The sequence below is a fragment of the Amphiprion ocellaris genome, chromosome 6, assembly GCF_022539595.1.
Source record: "Amphiprion ocellaris isolate individual 3 ecotype Okinawa chromosome 6, ASM2253959v1, whole genome shotgun sequence".
Lineage (NCBI taxonomy): Eukaryota > Metazoa > Chordata > Actinopteri > Pomacentridae > Amphiprion > Amphiprion ocellaris.
This window is the reverse complement of record NC_072771.1, coordinates 35,417,928-35,436,209: the sequence shown is the minus strand read 5'-3', so window position 1 is coordinate 35,436,209 and position 18,282 is coordinate 35,417,928. Positions and strand designations below refer to the sequence as shown.

Sequence of the window (18,282 nt, the reverse complement as noted above, 5' to 3'; positions counted from 1 at the left end):
ATTATGAGGACTGAAGCTGGGCTAAGGTCAGCCATGTTGTGGTGATGGTTGCGCTTCGGCTTTGGAGGTCTTGCTGTTTCCACACATATTAAAAATGGAAAAGAAAAACATAAACAAAGATTTATAACCCATGATCCTACAAAACCAAAAAAGCTCAGAGGCCTATCATGTGGCTCTCCTTATAAGAGTTATGTTCAGAAAGAGGAACTGAATGTAGTAAATAGAGGCTTCTCATGAGGATAGAAAGAGTGTAATATGTGTCTGCATGTCTGTGAACAACAAGGGAACAAACTGGTATTTTTGGCCTCACTGCCTCAGGCTTATAAATTAAAGTTATATGTCAAGATTACTTTCCCCCAACCAAATAAATTATCATACATTTTTAATAGAAATATGCCGCACTTCTTCTTTTTAGAGTAATTTAATGTATGGAGTTACCGCTGGTGCTGTGTGAGTAGATTTAGAGGTTTAATTTAAACCTGCATACTCATACTATGGAGATGAAACATTAGATGTTTACCATTCACAAATTAGAGAACCCCGACGAGACATTTTGAAGATTTTAAATGCTTTATTGCACATGCAGATGCAGATCTATATTTTACTACTGTTGGATTTATCATTTATTTATTTATTTATTTATTAGTTTATTTAATAGGGACAGTGCATATTAATGAACACATGCAACAATAGCAGTGTAAATATGCCAGATTATAGCAGAAATGCTAATTTCCATCTGTAGTCCCCAGGCAGGTGACAGAAAAAGAGAAACACATCACAATACAAACAGAAGAAGAGTTACACTAAAAATGTTCACAGGCCTGGTTTTCCTTAAGCCACTGTTTTAGGTGAAGCTTAAATGTGGCAAGTGTTGGAGTTTCTCTAATAGATGATGGAAGACTATTCCAGTACTTGGTGCCTTTTACAGAGAGCACAGTCTTTGCAAATTTTGTGCGTCTGTATGGCACGTGACAGTCTCCTCGTGCCGTGGCCCTGGTAGCCATCCCACTCACGGTTTTCCTTTTGATGAGATCAGAAAGCAAAGACAACATACAACTAAGCTGAGGCCATTTTTTAGACCAATATTTGGATGGTTTGTGTCGCTGATGAACCCCTTTCACCTGCATCAGGCCTGTCCTCACCCGGTGCAGTGGGTGGAGGAGCTTTGAGCTTTGTTGTCTCTGATCTCTGACCCCCTCGTAGCTCCACCTACACCTGCCCTCGGGGGAAATACCAGCCTGCAGCACTGTGAGGAACCTTTTAGACAGAAACTAGAGGGTAGACTCTCACAGAAACAAGCCAGAGGACATCAGGTAGATTCCATCTCTCGGTCTCTCGCTCTCTGGCTCCTTCCCTCTCTCAACATGGCTGAGGTTAAATCAAGCCAGGGCCATTAGGGAATTAAAGGTATTGATTACGAAGCCAGCCGGTTCTCTAGAATGTTTGCTAATGAGAAGCAGTAGATGGCCATTGTTTAGTGCTTTTCTGGGGAAGAAGGAGGAGATGAATTGCAGGTCGACCACTTTAGGGCCCATAAATGAGGGCTTCCAGCCAAATGTACATCAGCGTTGCCCTGCACAGGTACAATAAACTTTTTTGTTTGTAGAGTTGTTTAATCTCCTTCTGCATGCATGCGTATGTGTGTGTTTTGCTATTTTTCCCATTTTGACATAATTTAATCAAAATGCTCCAGCATAGTAGGTGTCTGTTTTAATTGGTAAAATAAGACAGTGATTTGATAAGTATGCAGAGTCTGAAGTTATGGTAGTAGCTCTGTAAACAGACGTGCTGTTAAGCTGTTGTAGAATTAATTAGCTGTAAAGCCAGTGCACAGCTGAGCTAAATGAAAAATGAAAGAAGGGACTAGATTTTATGGCAATCCATCGATTTGTTGTCCAGATTCAACTCTTGGTGCAAACGACCTGGTTGTAGATCTGCAATGTTTTGGCGTCACTTTTGGGTAGCTGTCAGGATTTTTACACACAGTCTATAGTGCAGTATTTACTTATCTAATGGACACATCTGCTGTGAATCTTGTGGCACACATTAATACTTCCCTTTTTATTTAATGACTGCATGTCTTGTTCTCTTGCTTCGTCCTCACAGCAAAAAGTACATCTTTAGTTTCAGGACTAATCAGACTCCAAGAAAACAATCAACATGTTGATTATGACATTCTTTACTTTCATGGTTGTTAAAATGATTAACGCAGCTTCAAGGAGCCATTACTGATGCTTTTAGCTTTTACTCTTGTATTACGTACACTCATAATGTTTCTAAGGATGTTGGGGGAAAAAGCTCTTTTCTCCTCTCTTTTCATTGTTGTGTATTAGTTTCCTTTGAGATAGCAAAGATGTTTTATGCCAGGATGGATGCAAAAATAATACACATTTACTCGAGTTTATATACTACACCTGCAATTTGCATTTCAACAGCTAAATGAAAGTTGCTAGCTGCATGCTATTGGTTGAAATCTAAACATCTAATGGAAATTTGTAAAATCTGATGTTGTTTTTTCTGTTCTATTGTGCCACATGTGGGGAAAGTGACAGAGTTTGGAATTTCAAGCTGCATAAAGTGTCAGTATTTCCATATTTTTGTGCTGACTTTATCATTTGGCACCCAGAAAACCGGTACAACCCGCAAAAATAGACAAACGAGAAGCCGATCTCCTTGAAAGTGAATGAGGTGGGCACAAAGTGCCTGCTCATCTTTTCATCTCCCCATCGCACCATATCAAGTCTCCTGGGACTCCTCAGGACACTATTTGGTTTGACAGGGGAGGCAGCAATGCGGTATGGTGGCCATTTTTCATCTCTTCCCTGCATTGTTCGGCCTGGACTCTGAGAAGGCACTAATTATTCATTTAAAGCTCCGGCTCTTTCCTCTTCCCTCTAATTAGATGGTTAGTCACTATCCTAGGGCCTCGGGCTGAGGCATTGATCTCCTCTCTCTCAATCTTGTTGTAACACAACCTCTGCCGCACGCACACAGAAATGTTTAAATGGGATAAGAGAGGACATACAGACGCAGTGAACATGCACAACATACATTTGAGGCTCTCTATCGGCATCTTTCTCATCACACATTTTATTTTGAACATCTGAAAAGTAAAGTCAGATGGGAACAAACACTTCTCTCAGTCTATCCAATAATACGTCCTTTATTGTCTAACTGTAAACTGTTCGCATTTACAGCCCGGAGAATTTATGATCTTCATAGAAAAACAAAGCCCGAAACATATAATGACAACTACCACCTCCTACAAACAACAGTGACTTTCCAGAAATGGTTGTCCTGGGAGAGTTTATGGCATATTTCTGTGTTTCTCTTGTGTTCTTGTGGGGCTGTGGTGCAGTCGACAAGACTAATCACAGGCTTGATGAAATGCAGCAGCTGTATTTGTTTATGTATTGAGTATACTGTACTACAAAAGGGGTAATAAATGGGGCCTAGACACAATGAAAGGGAGACAGAGCGAGGAATAAAGGCAGAGAGACAGAACGGGATGGAACGGAAAAATATCACATAAACACCAACTGTGATAAGTGCTGTTTCCTTGCTTTGTTGCATTTAGCATTCCTCGGAAGGCAGTGCGTGTTTCAGGAGGTGCGTTTGTGCGAGTTTCAGGTTCGAACGGTTAACCTACTGGTGTTGGATTAATGAGCTGGTGGGAGAGTTGCCAAGGCGTCAACATACCTGTGTTTTAAATTACTTGCATTGAGCCTTTTAGCACTTGAGGAATGTGCTTCTACTCTTTCATCCTCACGTCTCTTAAGTGGAAGCACTAATGACTTATTTTTTTGTCTGAGGTTATAGTTTGATTGGATGTTCATGAAGCGGCAGTGCTCCTTAAAGGATTGTTTCATGGTTTATATTCCCAGTGTTTTTCTAAGGAATACTTTTCACATGCTGTAACCAGAGATACTCATCAAAGATTTTGTTTTGTGTAAATGCAGTTCACTTAAGAGTTATATCAAAACTAAATCTATGAGATGTCAAAAGTGAAATGTGAGAATAATTAAAAAAAAAAAAAAACCTCAAAGAAATGACTGGTTGTTGTTTCAAGGGCAATGATTCATAAAACGAAAAACAATAACATTTTTATGCATCCACAAAGCTGTCAGAAGACATGGCATCTCATATTAGAGAAAATCGTAAGCAATAAAAGAAGAGAAAAAGGAAACAGTGTGCATAAGGATATGGAAAGAAAATGTGTTTTCCCACTGCTCTGCCTCATCAGTCTGAGACATTTTGTGTGCAACTGGCAGGTCTGTCCTTACATTTTTTAATTACTGCAAGTTCCACCTTTGACAGAACTTTTCAGCTGCCTGAACTGAACTGTTGCTTTTGTTAAAGCTTATCTTCTTGTTAAATTCTTGCTAAATTAATTGTCTTTCCATGAGATTGCAGAAATCTTGGAATGATGCCCACTGAAATTGCCCACAGCCCATAGTGCTCCAGTTTCGCTTCTTGTTTTATTTGGCCACCAGTCAAAAAAAATCTAAGATGCACAGTTTACTATCATACCTGACAAAGACAACGCATCAAATCCTGATAAGTGAGAAGCTAGATTCAGAAAATGTTAGCAGTTTTGCTTGAAAATGTGCTTTTTCTGTGAATCAACTATTAATCGTTGCCTCTCTATAGGAAATGGATCGGACTGTACAGTTGTCAGTTTATGAGGTGCACCTACAGACGGTTGGCAAGTTAAGGGAAAAACCACCATGAAGTATAATAGTCAAGTGTTGGCTGGCCCACTATGTGTTGCCAGAACAGCTGCAGTTTAGATTGAGATCTGGTGACTGTTAAAGTCACCGCATTTGATTCACATAATCATTAAAGTCGTCGGACCAGTCAGTGATCCTTCGTGTCCTGTGGAGGAAGACATCCTGGAAGATTCCACTCCATCAGGATAGAGATGTTTCATCAGAGCATAAAGGTGATCACTCAGATCAACTTTGTATTGATTTTCAGGGACTCTTCCCTCTAAGGCAAGGGTGTCAAACTCATTTTAGTTGGGTGGCCCCAATCTGATCTCAAGTGGGCCAGACCAGTAAAATAAGAGCATAATAGCCTATAAATAACGACCACTCCAATTTTTTCCCTTGGTTATAGTGCAAAAAGTACAATTCTGAAAATGATCATATTATTGACCTACATTTTTACAAAACATTATGAGCAACCTGAAATTTCTTAAGAAAAATTAGTGCAATTTCAACAATATTATGCCTCAGTTTATCATTTATACATTACAACTTATAGATCACAATGTGTCTACAAAGGCACAAAACATTTAGTCACAGGTGTCTGGAGCTGAACGATATAGTAGATCTTGAAATTATTTTAAATTTACAGTTTTAAAAACTTACAACTTGCACTTCTCTGTAATTTTTAGACGTTGCAAAGTCGTCCCATGGGCCAGATTGGACCTTTTCGGGGGGGCCGCTTTTGGCCCGCGGGCCGTATGCTTGACACCTCTGCTCTAAGGGGACAAGTGGAACCAAATGAGGCCAACAAAATGTTCCCCCACAGCATAACAGAGCCACCAGATCCCCTTAATGTAGGGATCAAAGATTCAGTTTTTTCTTTTAATATGTCACCCATATGTAGCTAGAACCAGTGCACTCGAATACAACATCATGGAAGCAGTAAATCCTGCCTTCATGAACGTTATAATGTAACGCTCTTAGGAAGGGGTTGATTAATTTGTTTGGTCTTTTTGGAGGCTTGAGTTTGTGATTTAGAGGATTAGAAGTTTAGATTAGACTTAACTCTTCTGTGGTGTACCTAATAAACTGACAGCTAAGGTTTTAAAGAGAAGTTAATCGGAAAATAACAAGATCAACACCAATCAGCCACAAAGGGCACCTACACAATATTAGACAGGTGGTTTTAATATTGGAACTAAATGGTGTAATCCATAAGAAACTGTAAAGGAGGAGTAATTCTGGATATTGGGTTAAAAATTCCCCACGACTAGTTATTCATTGTGCCGTCGCCCACACAGCGAAGCCACATTGAGTATCTTTTATGATCTGTGTGGGTTTTATCAGTCATCCGCTTTAACCTGACCTTTCATATTCCCACATCCAGAATTCTACAGGCTGTAACTCACAGACCATTCAGTGTTTTCTCAGTGAAAGAACAAGCAAGCAACCTAATAAAACAAAATCACCTGACGGGAATCATTTTCCCTGCCCACATAATGAATATTTATTCATTTAGATGTATGTGGGCGAAGGGAGACGAGAAGAAAAGTTTACTTTGCTGGATCTGATATATTGCTCCCATGTATTCAAACCATTAAAAGCAGCAGCTAATAACAGCTATAAATGTTATTTCAGTTGTTATTTTGGTAAAGTTTGTTGACACCGCTCTTAATATAATACTCAAATTTTAGTCATGATACCAAAAAGACACTTTATCACTCCCATTCTTTGAAAAATATAAACTGCCGAAGGTCTCAAGCATTAAATATAAACTGGCAAAATTAGGATGCTTATTAAATTTATTTTCAGTGTTATTTTGGGGTTTTATATCTACATTTTTCCATTATCATCGTAGCTTTTCTTGCAGATTATAGGATTGGGAAAGACTGAGGACAGCTTCTCTACTAACATCCTCCAGCGTAATCATAAAGCAGAGATTTTAAAGGTTTATCTTTTAGCCTCCATGTTCAGCCCTGTGTTCTCTGTCTTGCCTCATCTGGAACACTTTGCTGGGCGGATGCAAGCAAACGGAGTCAGGAATAAATCTATTTTGAAAAGAGAGACACCCATTAAAAAGAACAGACTTCTTTAACTCTCTCTCAGCCGCTGCAGCTCTCCTTTTTCTATTTGATTTCCTTCTGCTCTTTACCCTGCACATGTCATAGGAATTTATAACTGTAATTATGCTTCCTTAATAACATGTTTGTCCCCTGGGCTCATCAACCTGCTTGCATTTGCTCGTTGCCAAACGCAATTGCCAAAGCCTGCTGCACATGTTTGATGTTGTTTGTTTTATCCCTCTGTGTTGTTCTGTTCTCCTTCTCTCTGATGTGTTTTGGGTCGGCGGTGTTGCTTTTGTGTCTGCTGCATCGACCGAGGTGTCTCCTCTTCCCTGCTAGACCGATGCCCGTGAACTTTGTTGTTTTGCCCGCCGCCTCCTGCCTGCGTTGCGCTGCACCGCTGCATTGTGGGAAGGCGAACTAACTGCTCTTTTCCGAGCTCAGACAGCAGGCTGCCAGGTTGTGATGAGTGCGGCTGCAGCATAGCCTTCTTTAGCCTTCTGTTTCTGTGTTTTTTCCACTTTTTTTTTTAAATTTGTAGGAGTCCCCCCATCCTGCTGTGATCTCCCAAGGTTTTCAGAGGTCTGGTCTGGGCTGACTGGAGCATTTATGCACCTTGTGTTTCCTCCATTTCTCCCCTCTGGCTCGTTAAAGTCTAAATTCCAATAACAGCTTTGAAGTGTGCTGAGTGTGTTTGTATGTGTTTTTTCTGTTGCTCTGCATGGGGATATTTGCACTTGTTGCGCCTGTAAAGCAGATGTTTTCAAGAGACACTGCTTTGCTCAAGAGTTTTCATAGAAGAACAATCTGAACCCTTTTTATGAGGGGGATCAGTACACAGGGAGGTGCATTGCGAAGCTGCCTTCTCCATCTTCACTTCCATGCAAACCTCCAACGCTCTGGCGTGATACGATCCGACTACCTGCTGCTCTTCACAGCCTCTGGGACGAGGAGAGGACAAAGAACGATAAATTGACTGTAGTGTGCAATCTTCTTGTCAAAGCAGAGTGAAAAAAATAGGATTTCTGCCTTTAATCTGGCAGCTGAGCCCCGCAGTAGCATTTTTTCCTCTGCTTTTGAAAAACGCCATTGAAGTGGTACCTGGCTGCCTTGCTCAGAGGGAGGTTGCTGGTTCCCTGCCAGGTGTTTATCTGAGTCTTCTCTTCTCTGCTCCCCTCGTTGCACACTTCACAGCGTATGTATCGGCATTGAATAAAAAGAACTGCTTGCCCAGCACTGTCCTCTCTCACCCTGAAAATATGAGGGACCTCAAACTCTTATTACTGCCATGTTTGCCTTAAACCTGTCATATAATCCAGGCCTCGACTCTGCAAGTGGGCACAATGGAATCCTAGTAAATACAACCATATTAATGCACTTAGAGAGCTCTGGCTTGGCTCGGGCTGAAAAAGGAATATTGCACATGATTTATTGCTGGTCTGAGAGAGTCTGAGGACTTTGTCTTCAAATGCTGAGTCATCTGTCAAACACAGTTCCACATGGCAGCGAATCACGGCTGCAGCCAAGAGCTCGTCGGTCACTTCACGGTCAGCAAGCGCCAATGAAGCGCTGGGAGCGGCCGTCTCTCTGCCAGCCTGCCTCATGTCAGCTCCCCTCTACCCTCCGTCACTTTTCCAGTCTGTGGTGCACATTCTTGTGGACAACGATTTGCGTGGAATCTAAAACATGTCACACTTTTCACCCACGAGTCTTTGTGCCTCATTTGGACATAGACAGAAAGAATCTGCAGAATCTGTTGTGCGTGTAGAAGGGTTTTCATGCCAGTCAAAAACTTAACATTGGCAACAACTGGCATCTACCAGAGACAACGCACATGTGTGGCTCTTATTAGGGTCACTTCAGTTCGTGAAGGCAGTTTTGAGTGGCACTCTTCTTACAGTGATGTTACAAATAATCAATCCAAACCATCTTTTTTTGTTTTTCTTTGCAGAACACCGATATATTGAATCATGACAGGCTTGTAGAAATGGAGTGAGTGTCTTTCTGTTTCATACTGGATGCCAGTTGTCATCACAAGAACAGGCAGAGCTCGTGTGATGACAGACGAAGCTCAAGAGATGCTCAGTTCTAGGACAGTGTTGGTGTACAGTATCAGGGGACGAACCGCTCCACAGCCTCTGAGCTTGTTGTCAAACTTTGTTGCATCCTCAAAGCAAGACGCTGTTGTTGCACAGACAGGACATGCCTGTGTGTAGTGTCTAACTTATGATCAAATGAACGTCTTCTTTGATTTTATCAATATGTGAAGCAACTACACTGCTGCTATATTGCATTTGCATTCAGGAACACAAGTTTCCTGGGGTTACTGTATGTTCCACATTCCAAAGCTCTAATGTCATTATATTCCAGACTTCCTACATTGCTGTGCATAACTGAAATATCAGATTTGACTTTTTAGTAGTTTGAATTCTTGTAAAGGTTTCGGACATTTGGAGTTTGCAAGAAATTAGATTCACAGCCAGACAGTCTTTGAGCTCCGCATTAAAGATGAAACTACAAATTGTAGACGCTCAACGTAGAACAAGAATGTTTTGTAATGTCACACGTTTTTGATTTATGCGTCCTCGTTGTATCTCACTGACAGCTATTAAGGACACAGTCTTTGCTCTTGTGTTTTCTGCCGTTTTCTAACAAGCCCTTTCATACCCTACGGTTGGATGACACCACTTCCAATTAGGCGAAGAACTTTTTTTTTTTCCAAACTTGCAGGGAAAATTACTTTTAGATTGTGGATTTACTACTGTTTGTCAAATTCGTTTTACCTCAGAGCATTGAAATGAAACACAAGAGTTAGCCCGTTGGAATCGCAGTGGTAAACAAATCACAAATGGGATAAAGACTGCTGGAGGCTTTAGTGGCACTTCTCAAGCTATTACATTGAATTTAAAGACTGGAGTGTTTAATCACTCTGGTAGATTTTGAAAGATTGCACAGTATTTGATGAATACACAGTAGATTAAGGGAGGCAGGTTTATTCATCTGTTTGAATATGATCTGGGAGGGTGTCACAATGAATCTTCTATCTATCGGTCTGGTTGGGGATCTATCTGTGATTGCTGGAATCTTTCACGCATTATGAAACTTTGCCCACACAAAAAAAGCAAATGTTTTGATCTTTAATAGTTTGGTATATGATGGGCTGCAACAACAATCAAAACCAAGAAAAAAAATTATGAACTGAGATATAAAAGTGGTTTGTTGTAGCTGCTTCCATCGTTTTGTGAAAACCTCAACCCAAGTATGTTTCTGATAACAGTCCAAAGCCAATACCATAGCATTCATTTTAAATAATTCCTCTAATGTTCTGTTTTCACTGTCGTGCTCTTATGGATTAAAATTCATCTTAAAAATCTGAGTTTGGCCTTTTTCCAGTTATTGCAATTTGTCAAATACTGTCTGGAAAGACGCTTTTTTTTTTCTTTCTTGGCACATCAGGCTTAGAAAATGAAATCTCTCATCACACATGCACACCCACATGCACACACAGAGTCACGCATGTCAAAAATGTTATATTCCTAATCTGAACTTGCTCTCACATCTGACTGGGTACATTTTCTAGATTCCAGTTCTGTCGCCATGACTCAAACATCCATGTCCCCTTCACCCCTTTTCCCTCCTCCTCTTCTCGTTCCTTCAGAAGCCAAATAGTTGGCTTGCCTGTTGGCAATTCACACAACACTTTCAAACAGAGGCCTGAATACTTGTTGAGTGTGTCATCATAGATTGTTCTTCGGGGTGGGTCAATGAGGTGAAGTGATAATTATAAACATGATTATAAAGCCTTAGCAAGTTAAACAAAACCATGAGATGAATAAGAAGTGCGCAGTGTGTGATATATTTTATGAAATACAAACCAGGTTTTAGCCTGAACCAGCTGACATCCTGAATTGACATGCATTTTTTAAAATAAATGATGAAAAATGAAGTTATCTATTTACATAACCGCTGACTTGCTACTCTTGTAAAGTTGATGAGACATTATATAAACATCCAAATACGGGAGATAATTACTCCACCAAGGAATGCGGCGGAGTTATGTGACGATTGATGTACGTTTGTCTGTCTATGCGCAACATTATTCAAAAACAGATTAGTGGATTTGGATGAAATTGTGTTAAATATGTTAAAGATTTCTTTATCATTGTGAGATAGCATTACGGCGTCACTGTAACTATGACAAGAAGTGAACGCTACATCAGCTGCCTGCTGACCATCATGTGATTGTGATCCTACTACAAATTGACCGCTGCAGACTTATCGAGGCTTATCTGTTGAAAATTATACAACGACTGAGCAGCCTTGGCAAAGTACTGCACTCTCTGCATGCTTTTGTTGTTAAATTTCATCACACATTTGGACTGATCTCTGAAGAAAACTTGGCCATTTCCTCGCTGCACCACAGTATTTGAATGTTGAAGAAATGTTGAGAGTCAGAATGTGATGCAAATTGCATTTAGGTTTTTGTGTGAACCTGATCATTTTTTCACTGTTATCTTGTTTCTTTACAGTGCCTGGGAACCTGGGCTGCTTCAAAGACAGCGGTGACCCTCCGACTCTGTCTGGCACCAGCGAAACCTCCAACAAACTCACGATTCAGAACTGCATCAGCTTCTGTAGGAAGCAGAGATACAAGGTGAGTTTTGGAACAGAAATGTGTAAAATTAAAGTAAAACCTGTAACCAAAGAGATGGGCATGTTAAATGTGTAGTCAAATTAAAACTGGCTGGTGCTGTTGAAGAAAAATATTAAAAACAACCCGTATCCTGGCCATTAAAATGTGTCCACTTATTGGATGAAAAAACATCCACTAAATTGCCTGTGTCGTGTTTAAAATGGACGCGAGGAGTCTCAGGCAATAGTCAAGCTTTTATGCAAATCATCTGCAGTTTATGGGCAGTGTCCTGGCAGTTATCGCCACAATGCCCTCTATAGTCAGACTTCTTGTTTCGAAACAACCAGCAGATGACGAATCATCAGAGTAATCAAAGCTGACAGCCAGAAATGAATGGGTATTAGCCCAGTGGGCACCTCCTCTTCAGTGCGCTTCCTCATCTCTGTATCTGGCATGCCAATGTCCCAGCCGCAAACAGTGCCAGGTGTTGATTTTCTGTCTCAGCAGATCCGGTTCAGCTCCGTCTGCACTGACAGATACAGACAGGTCCCCCTCCCCGCTCGGTTCGGCAGATGTTACAGGAAATGGCGACAGATTGACATCGTCTCCCTACCCTTGGACTGTCGCTGTCCTCCATGTAGATGTGAAACGTCAGTGCTCAGAAGTTTGGATCCCATGTGACTTTTTGACAAAGAGCATGCCTGATGAGCGTCAGAGTGGGTGTTCGCTGCGCCAAAAGTATTCGTGTTGGTGTCTCAAACGCTGCATCAGATGGAATAATGCAGCAAGGATGTGGCGTGATACGTCTTGATGCATGAATTCCTATTCCATGAGAAGAGACGCCGAGTGGGAAATGATGCAGTACCTTCAGCCGGGCGAATTCATTTAGAGCCGGAAAATTGACAAAGGCGTCCTTTTGAACGAAGGACAATAGCTCTTTTGAGGACAAGTGGCCAGTGGTGGCGAGGTCAAGACGTGTGAAGGTTTTTGACGTTTCACATTCTTGCTCCAACACTTTCGGGAACGGTTTACCAACAGTTTTGATTAAAAAGATAGATAGGTGTTATTTCTGTGAGGTTTATTCCCTGCACCCTGTGTGCAGCTGTGTGTTTGAAAGGAGGCCTCTAATCAGAATCAGAATCAGAATCAGAATCAGAATCAGAATGAGTTTTATTGCCATTGTTCATGAGGTTCACAAACGAGGAATTTGACTCGGTGCAATGCTGCTACATTAAACATTTAACAAATAGTAGAGATAAAAATAAAGATAAAAATAAAGATAAAGATAAAGTAAATACTATAATAAAAGCTAACATCTACTATAATAGAAACTAACAACTAAGTACACTGTACAACAAAAAAGTGACTAAGTGAATAAAGTGACCAGTAGCAGCAGGTGGTGGGGCCACCACGTAGTGCAAATATTGTAGTGCAAAAAACAGTGGTAATTGTTGATGAGCTGAGAGGCTGTGGTTATACTGACTCACATTTCAGCATCTTGTAATCAAGGGAGAAAGAGCAATTAGGGCACTTTAGAAACAAGATTTCAAAGAGAGAAGAAGCTGCATATAGTGAACATTTTACTACATGTTAACACAGTTTCATATAAAACTAGCATGAGAGACACATACCATATAAAACTACTTTTATTTGATGTATTTGTGAGCTCATTTTATATTCATGAAAAGTTGTTACATAATCATGTATAATTTTATAGAGAAATGAAAAAAAAGTCAAAATCTTTGTGTTTTCTCCACAAAATGTGTTCTGTCGGTCGTCAGTGTGAGTCCCTGAATGTTTTCCTCAGTGGCACCCATGCCAAATGGATTTATAATGAATAGTATTATGGGAAGCATTGCCCCAAGTTTGTTTTGAATTGCTGATGCAATGATTTGCACAACTCATTTTGTGTTTCGCAGCTTGCCGGCATGGAGTCAGGATACGCTTGTTTCTGCGGCAACGAAGTGGACCTGCACGACCACGGCGAGTCCCCCAGCATGGAGTGTAACCACGTTTGCTTCGGCGACCACACGCAGCCCTGCGGAGGAGACGGCTGGGTCATCATCTTTGACAGTGAGCATTGACTGTTGTCGTTCTGGGTCTGACTCCGTCTTCTTTTCACTTCAGTGCTTTGATTTTGATCCTAAAAATTTCTGGACCAACAAACTCTGTGTAATCATCCTCAGTTTTAGTACCTAAAGTTGGAGATTACATTACTGTTCATAACTTTTATAAGTGTGTTATGCTCCAGTTCATCACTAGAAGGCTTAATGAAACCTACAGCCTTCCACACTACTATACACTAATCCTCGAACCCCAAGACAGTTTCTGGGCCTTTTTTTATTCCGGTCACTTTCACTGTGGTCTCATTTTTGCTACAATATTAAGTCATGCACCTCTATGGAAACAATACAACCATGGCTAGAAGTGAAAACTCAGAAATGCCTTCTGTGCAGTATAACAAAGTTATAATGTATTAAAATCATAGAAAGAGAAAGCACAAAAGTTGAATTTCTTTGATTTGTTTTACAAAACTTGAAAACACCTTGATACACTCCAGAACATCAGTCCTTTTTGTAGCAAAAAAAAAAACAACAACAAAACAAAAACAGTAAAGTAACCTTAGTAGCAAATATATGAGAAAGTTGTGCAAGAAGTGTATTATAATATTGTGAAATAAAGTCTGTTCGGAACAGAACCAGAACACATGGCTTGTTTCCACATCAAGACGCCATCAATAAGCAAGATTTATGCACAACAAACTTTCACGATTGCAGACAACAGTAATATTTGAAAAACTGCAGGTACAACATTTTCCAAGTGTGCACAGGTGTGAAGAACACTGATGGCTCTACATACTACAGATGATATATAGTTTACTTCTTGCATATTTAATTTGTTTCCATAATGGTTTGCAATCTTCTAAACACAAGTGACAGAATTTTTGTCACATGACTCTTAGTCAGAGCGGAGTTACTAAAGACTTCACAGTTGGGCCAAAGAGCACAGAATGTTTTGGTCTTTAAATAAGACATGCAGAGAAGAAGTGATTTTAATGAAATATCATAATTTTAGGTTTAGGTTCGGTCAATTTTTCCGACTAAAAGGCACTTCACAGATGAATAGTTCAATGACCACCAGAAAGTTGAAAATCTGAACATTTTCTTTGTTCTTACAGTTTCTGGCTGATTAATTTGGTTTATTTGTGTAAAGATAACATGCTGTCAGAGGGTTAATAATTTGCTCTCTAGTTTACAGTACTTCAGGTATTAAGAACATATTAGTATCAGATCTGTATTACTAATCCTCTGAAGTTTTGAGTGAAGTTTATCACTAGCTTGATGCAACTTTTTCATCTCTCCATACTATTTTTGTTTTGTTAGTTGATTCTGCTTCAAAGTATCTTCTAATGTGGAGTACGGACTCGATACCTCAGAATTTTTATGAAAAAAACAAAGTGAACCATTGCTGTGTTGCTAAAAACGAAGTGAGCAATCAACAGTGAACAAAGGAATATATCTGATAGCAGAATCACTGAATTTTCTAACCATATTAACTGTTTTTAATGTGGATCAGTCACACGATGACCACTTAACGTCAGTACTGGGGAGAAAACTAATCCTATGTGTGCATTGATGCCATAAAATCACAAAAGAGGTCCTCACGAATCCAGAAATAATCCAGTACTCAGATCAGAGACTCAACACTGTGCTCTTTCTTCCAGCCCGAGTTGGGGCGTGTGGTGGGAACTACTCCTCTCCATCAGGAGTCATCTACTCCCCCGACTTCCCTGACAAATACGGGGCTGGCCGTGTTTGCTACTGGACTATCCAAGTCCCCGGCTCATCGGCCATCCTCTTCAACTTCACCTTCTTTGACATCTCCGACCAGACCGACATGGTGGAACTACTGGATGGCTACACCAACCAGGTGGTGGCGCGTTTCGACTGGCGCAGTCCACCGCGGGAGCTGGTGAACATCACAGGCGACTTTGTCATTCTGTACTTCTACTCCGATCGCACCAACCAGGCCCAGGGATTTGCTCTTCTCTACCAAGGTGAGACTTTCAAATCCCTTGCCTCACATTACTAGTTCGTTCAACCTTCCTGAACCGCTGCAGCCTCCAATCCCACCGAGAGACACATTTGCATGATCACATGTGTGCTGGCTCCATTATGGAGTTTTGCATAGGAGCCCTCGCTCAGTAAACTGACGCCTGTGTGAGGCTGTTGTCACGCCACTGGCAGGCCCTTTTCTCTTTTCATTTGCTAGTCAATGTGTCACAGCCCTGGGTGATACTGCATATTTAAGTACTGTTTTGTTTTTCTAGGAACTCACTCTCTTATCAAGCGGCGGCAGGCTGCTTTGCCTCTCCAGAGTGTGTTCCTTGGTGAATTGCACAGCAAGTTTTTATACCACCTACATACAAAATGCCGCCATGCTATGCATCACGCCTCCTGATATCCTAATCTCACCGTGTAGATGTTTAGTTGGGAAGTAGCGCTCACAAAGTTGAAGATCTCACCGCAAATTGTTTTATTTATAAGGTTTACTTGGAACAGAAAAGTTGTCCGGTGTTGTTTACATATTATGTTCCCCTGAGAATAGTCTGAATGCCCCATAAATGATTGAATAGATCTGGAGAAATAATCAAAGCCCACCCTGATGTAATCCAGTGTAGGTGACATTCAAGCTTACAGCCGGCTACAGGGAGAGGCAGCCACTTCTTCCTCTCTGCCTCCATTTATAATCCTATGTCATTTTTTTCTCGCCTGGTAGCGTTACAGTAAAAACAATATCGGAAGGTCAGAATCCTCTGACCTCTAGACAGGCACAATCCTTTTCTCCTGCCATCGTGGATCTTGTTCGACGCGAGACATCGTGCAGCGCAGAAATACAATCTGAGACAGCATATGGGAAAAGGTCACCTCCCGAAGTAACAGGTTTTCACAGAAAGATAAAGAAAAATACACAGTGAATCGGGTACAGAGAGGAGGCCAGACACTGAAAGAGAAAGACAACGGTTAGTCTGAGTATCGACAGTAAGTACGCTTACCATCTCCTTGGTGGCAGGCTGAGTAGTCTAAGTGGTAATTTCGGGATAAATGCTCTCAGATGACGATGGCAGCGCATTTCAGCTGTGACTGGGTTTGAAGCCTGGTATTTTGTTTGCAAATGGGGAACATGTGGGAAGTTCTGGGAACATCACAGTCAGGTTGAGCGATTACGTGAAAAGGAAAAAACATCCCACGCCGCTTTAACATCCAACCACCATTCATGGAAGAGTGGAACAGGTACGGATCAAATAGTATTTAGAAGCAGTTCCGGGTGTTTAATTAAGACTTAATCGCAAAGCTGCTGAGAGCAACTTTTACTGAAGAACCGAGAGAACTCATTTAACAAGGCACAGTTGAGGTTGATGTTAAATGAAATGTAAATTAATACACAGAAGCATCTAAAACAAACCAAAATGTGTACATAGAAGAATGAAATAGATGCCATTTCTTCATCTGTCAGTAAAATATCAACATGTGATATTTTTCCAGCTGATAAAATTAATTTTATCAAATCAAGTTTACTGAAATAGCACACTTAAAACAACCTGAGTTGACAAAAGCATTTTGCATATAATTAGTCAGGCAGCAACATAATATGCACAAGACAAGATGAAGACTCATGAAAACTGTTTATAAAAATAAAATAGCATTAAAAAAGGTGAAACAAGATACATTTCTAAAATTCAAGTGTAAAATACTCAGATTTTAGGCTCATTGACAACAACCAAAAGCTATTGAAAACATATACATCTGAAGATTTTTCTTAAAGATATCAGTGGAGTAGAAATGTTTCAGAGGATAATTAATGAATGTATATGGATAAACGGATATATTAATTTATGTTGGTGATCATTTATCGTGCAGCTAATAAAATGTTGAACAAGTCGTAGGCTGAAACACATAGTTTTGGTTCTCCGTTAACTTCACCTGCAGTCAAATATGCTTTTGAATGCTTGTGGTTTTCTCAGTGCTTCTCCAAACTCAGACAATTAAAGAAGAACTCTGGCTTATTTCAACCTGGCCTGTTTCCCATTGATGTGGCAATTGTGGCTGTATTGGCTCAGATTTTTACATAAATCATTTTGATGTTTGTTTTCGAGGCTGACTGAAAGTAAATACAGAAATTAGCCTCCTGGAATGAACATTTTTCAGACTTTTATGGCTTTACTTTACATATGCAGAGCTCAGCATTCACTCCGGTTGTTCCCGTTTCTTTTTTTTTTTTCCAGTTGATTTTTTTTTTTTTTTTTTGGGGGGGGGGGGGGGGGGGTGAAACACAGTCTGTTTATCAAAGCTGCAGATTGATTGGTTGTGGTTGCACAGCTAGAAATGGACAGCATGGACAACTTTTTGCAGCACCAGTTTTCCTCCTCAGTCGACAGCAGATCAGTGAGTGCAGGAACTCCACCACTTTCCTGCAGTATGTTGTCTTTCTGTACATCCTGTTGTCTTCCTGCCTCCGTCCCCACAGTGGACAACAGCTTCACACATAAAACAACTCAGCATAGCAGATAATTATAGCGTTGATTAGGTCGGTCAGCAAGTATCCTCAGATGAAGGCTTCTAATGCAGTTGCAAAATGTGCATCCACAGTGTATAGTTTTTCCTTTGCCAAGGAACGTGATGGAGATAAGTGACGATTGGTGTATGTCTGTCTGTCTGTCTGTCTTTGTGCAACATTACTCAAAAACAGACAAAGAAAAATGGAGGGAAACTTCAGAATTTTGTTTCAGTCTTGAAAGTTGTCACTATTCTTTCATGTCAGCTGCTATCGGCCGTGATTCAAGACAGTAAAATATGCCAAAATGTGAGTTAAATGT

The 18,282-nt window shown here is 40.5% G+C and overlaps 1 protein-coding gene across 2 annotated transcripts in view; it reads left to right on the top strand.

Annotated features, from left to right (window-relative positions):
* kremen1 (kringle containing transmembrane protein 1) overlaps positions 1-18,282 on the top strand; it is a 64,122-nt gene that overhangs the window by 37,796 nt on the left and 8,044 nt on the right. For both annotated transcript variants that reach the window (XM_023290275.3, XM_023290276.3), the window contains exons 4-6: positions 11,302-11,426; positions 13,325-13,478; positions 15,130-15,462. In XM_023290275.3, the coding sequence (XP_023146043.1) occupies positions 11,302-11,426; positions 13,325-13,478; positions 15,130-15,462 (612 nt within the window). The remainder of the gene's footprint in view (positions 1-11,301; positions 11,427-13,324; positions 13,479-15,129; positions 15,463-18,282) is intronic.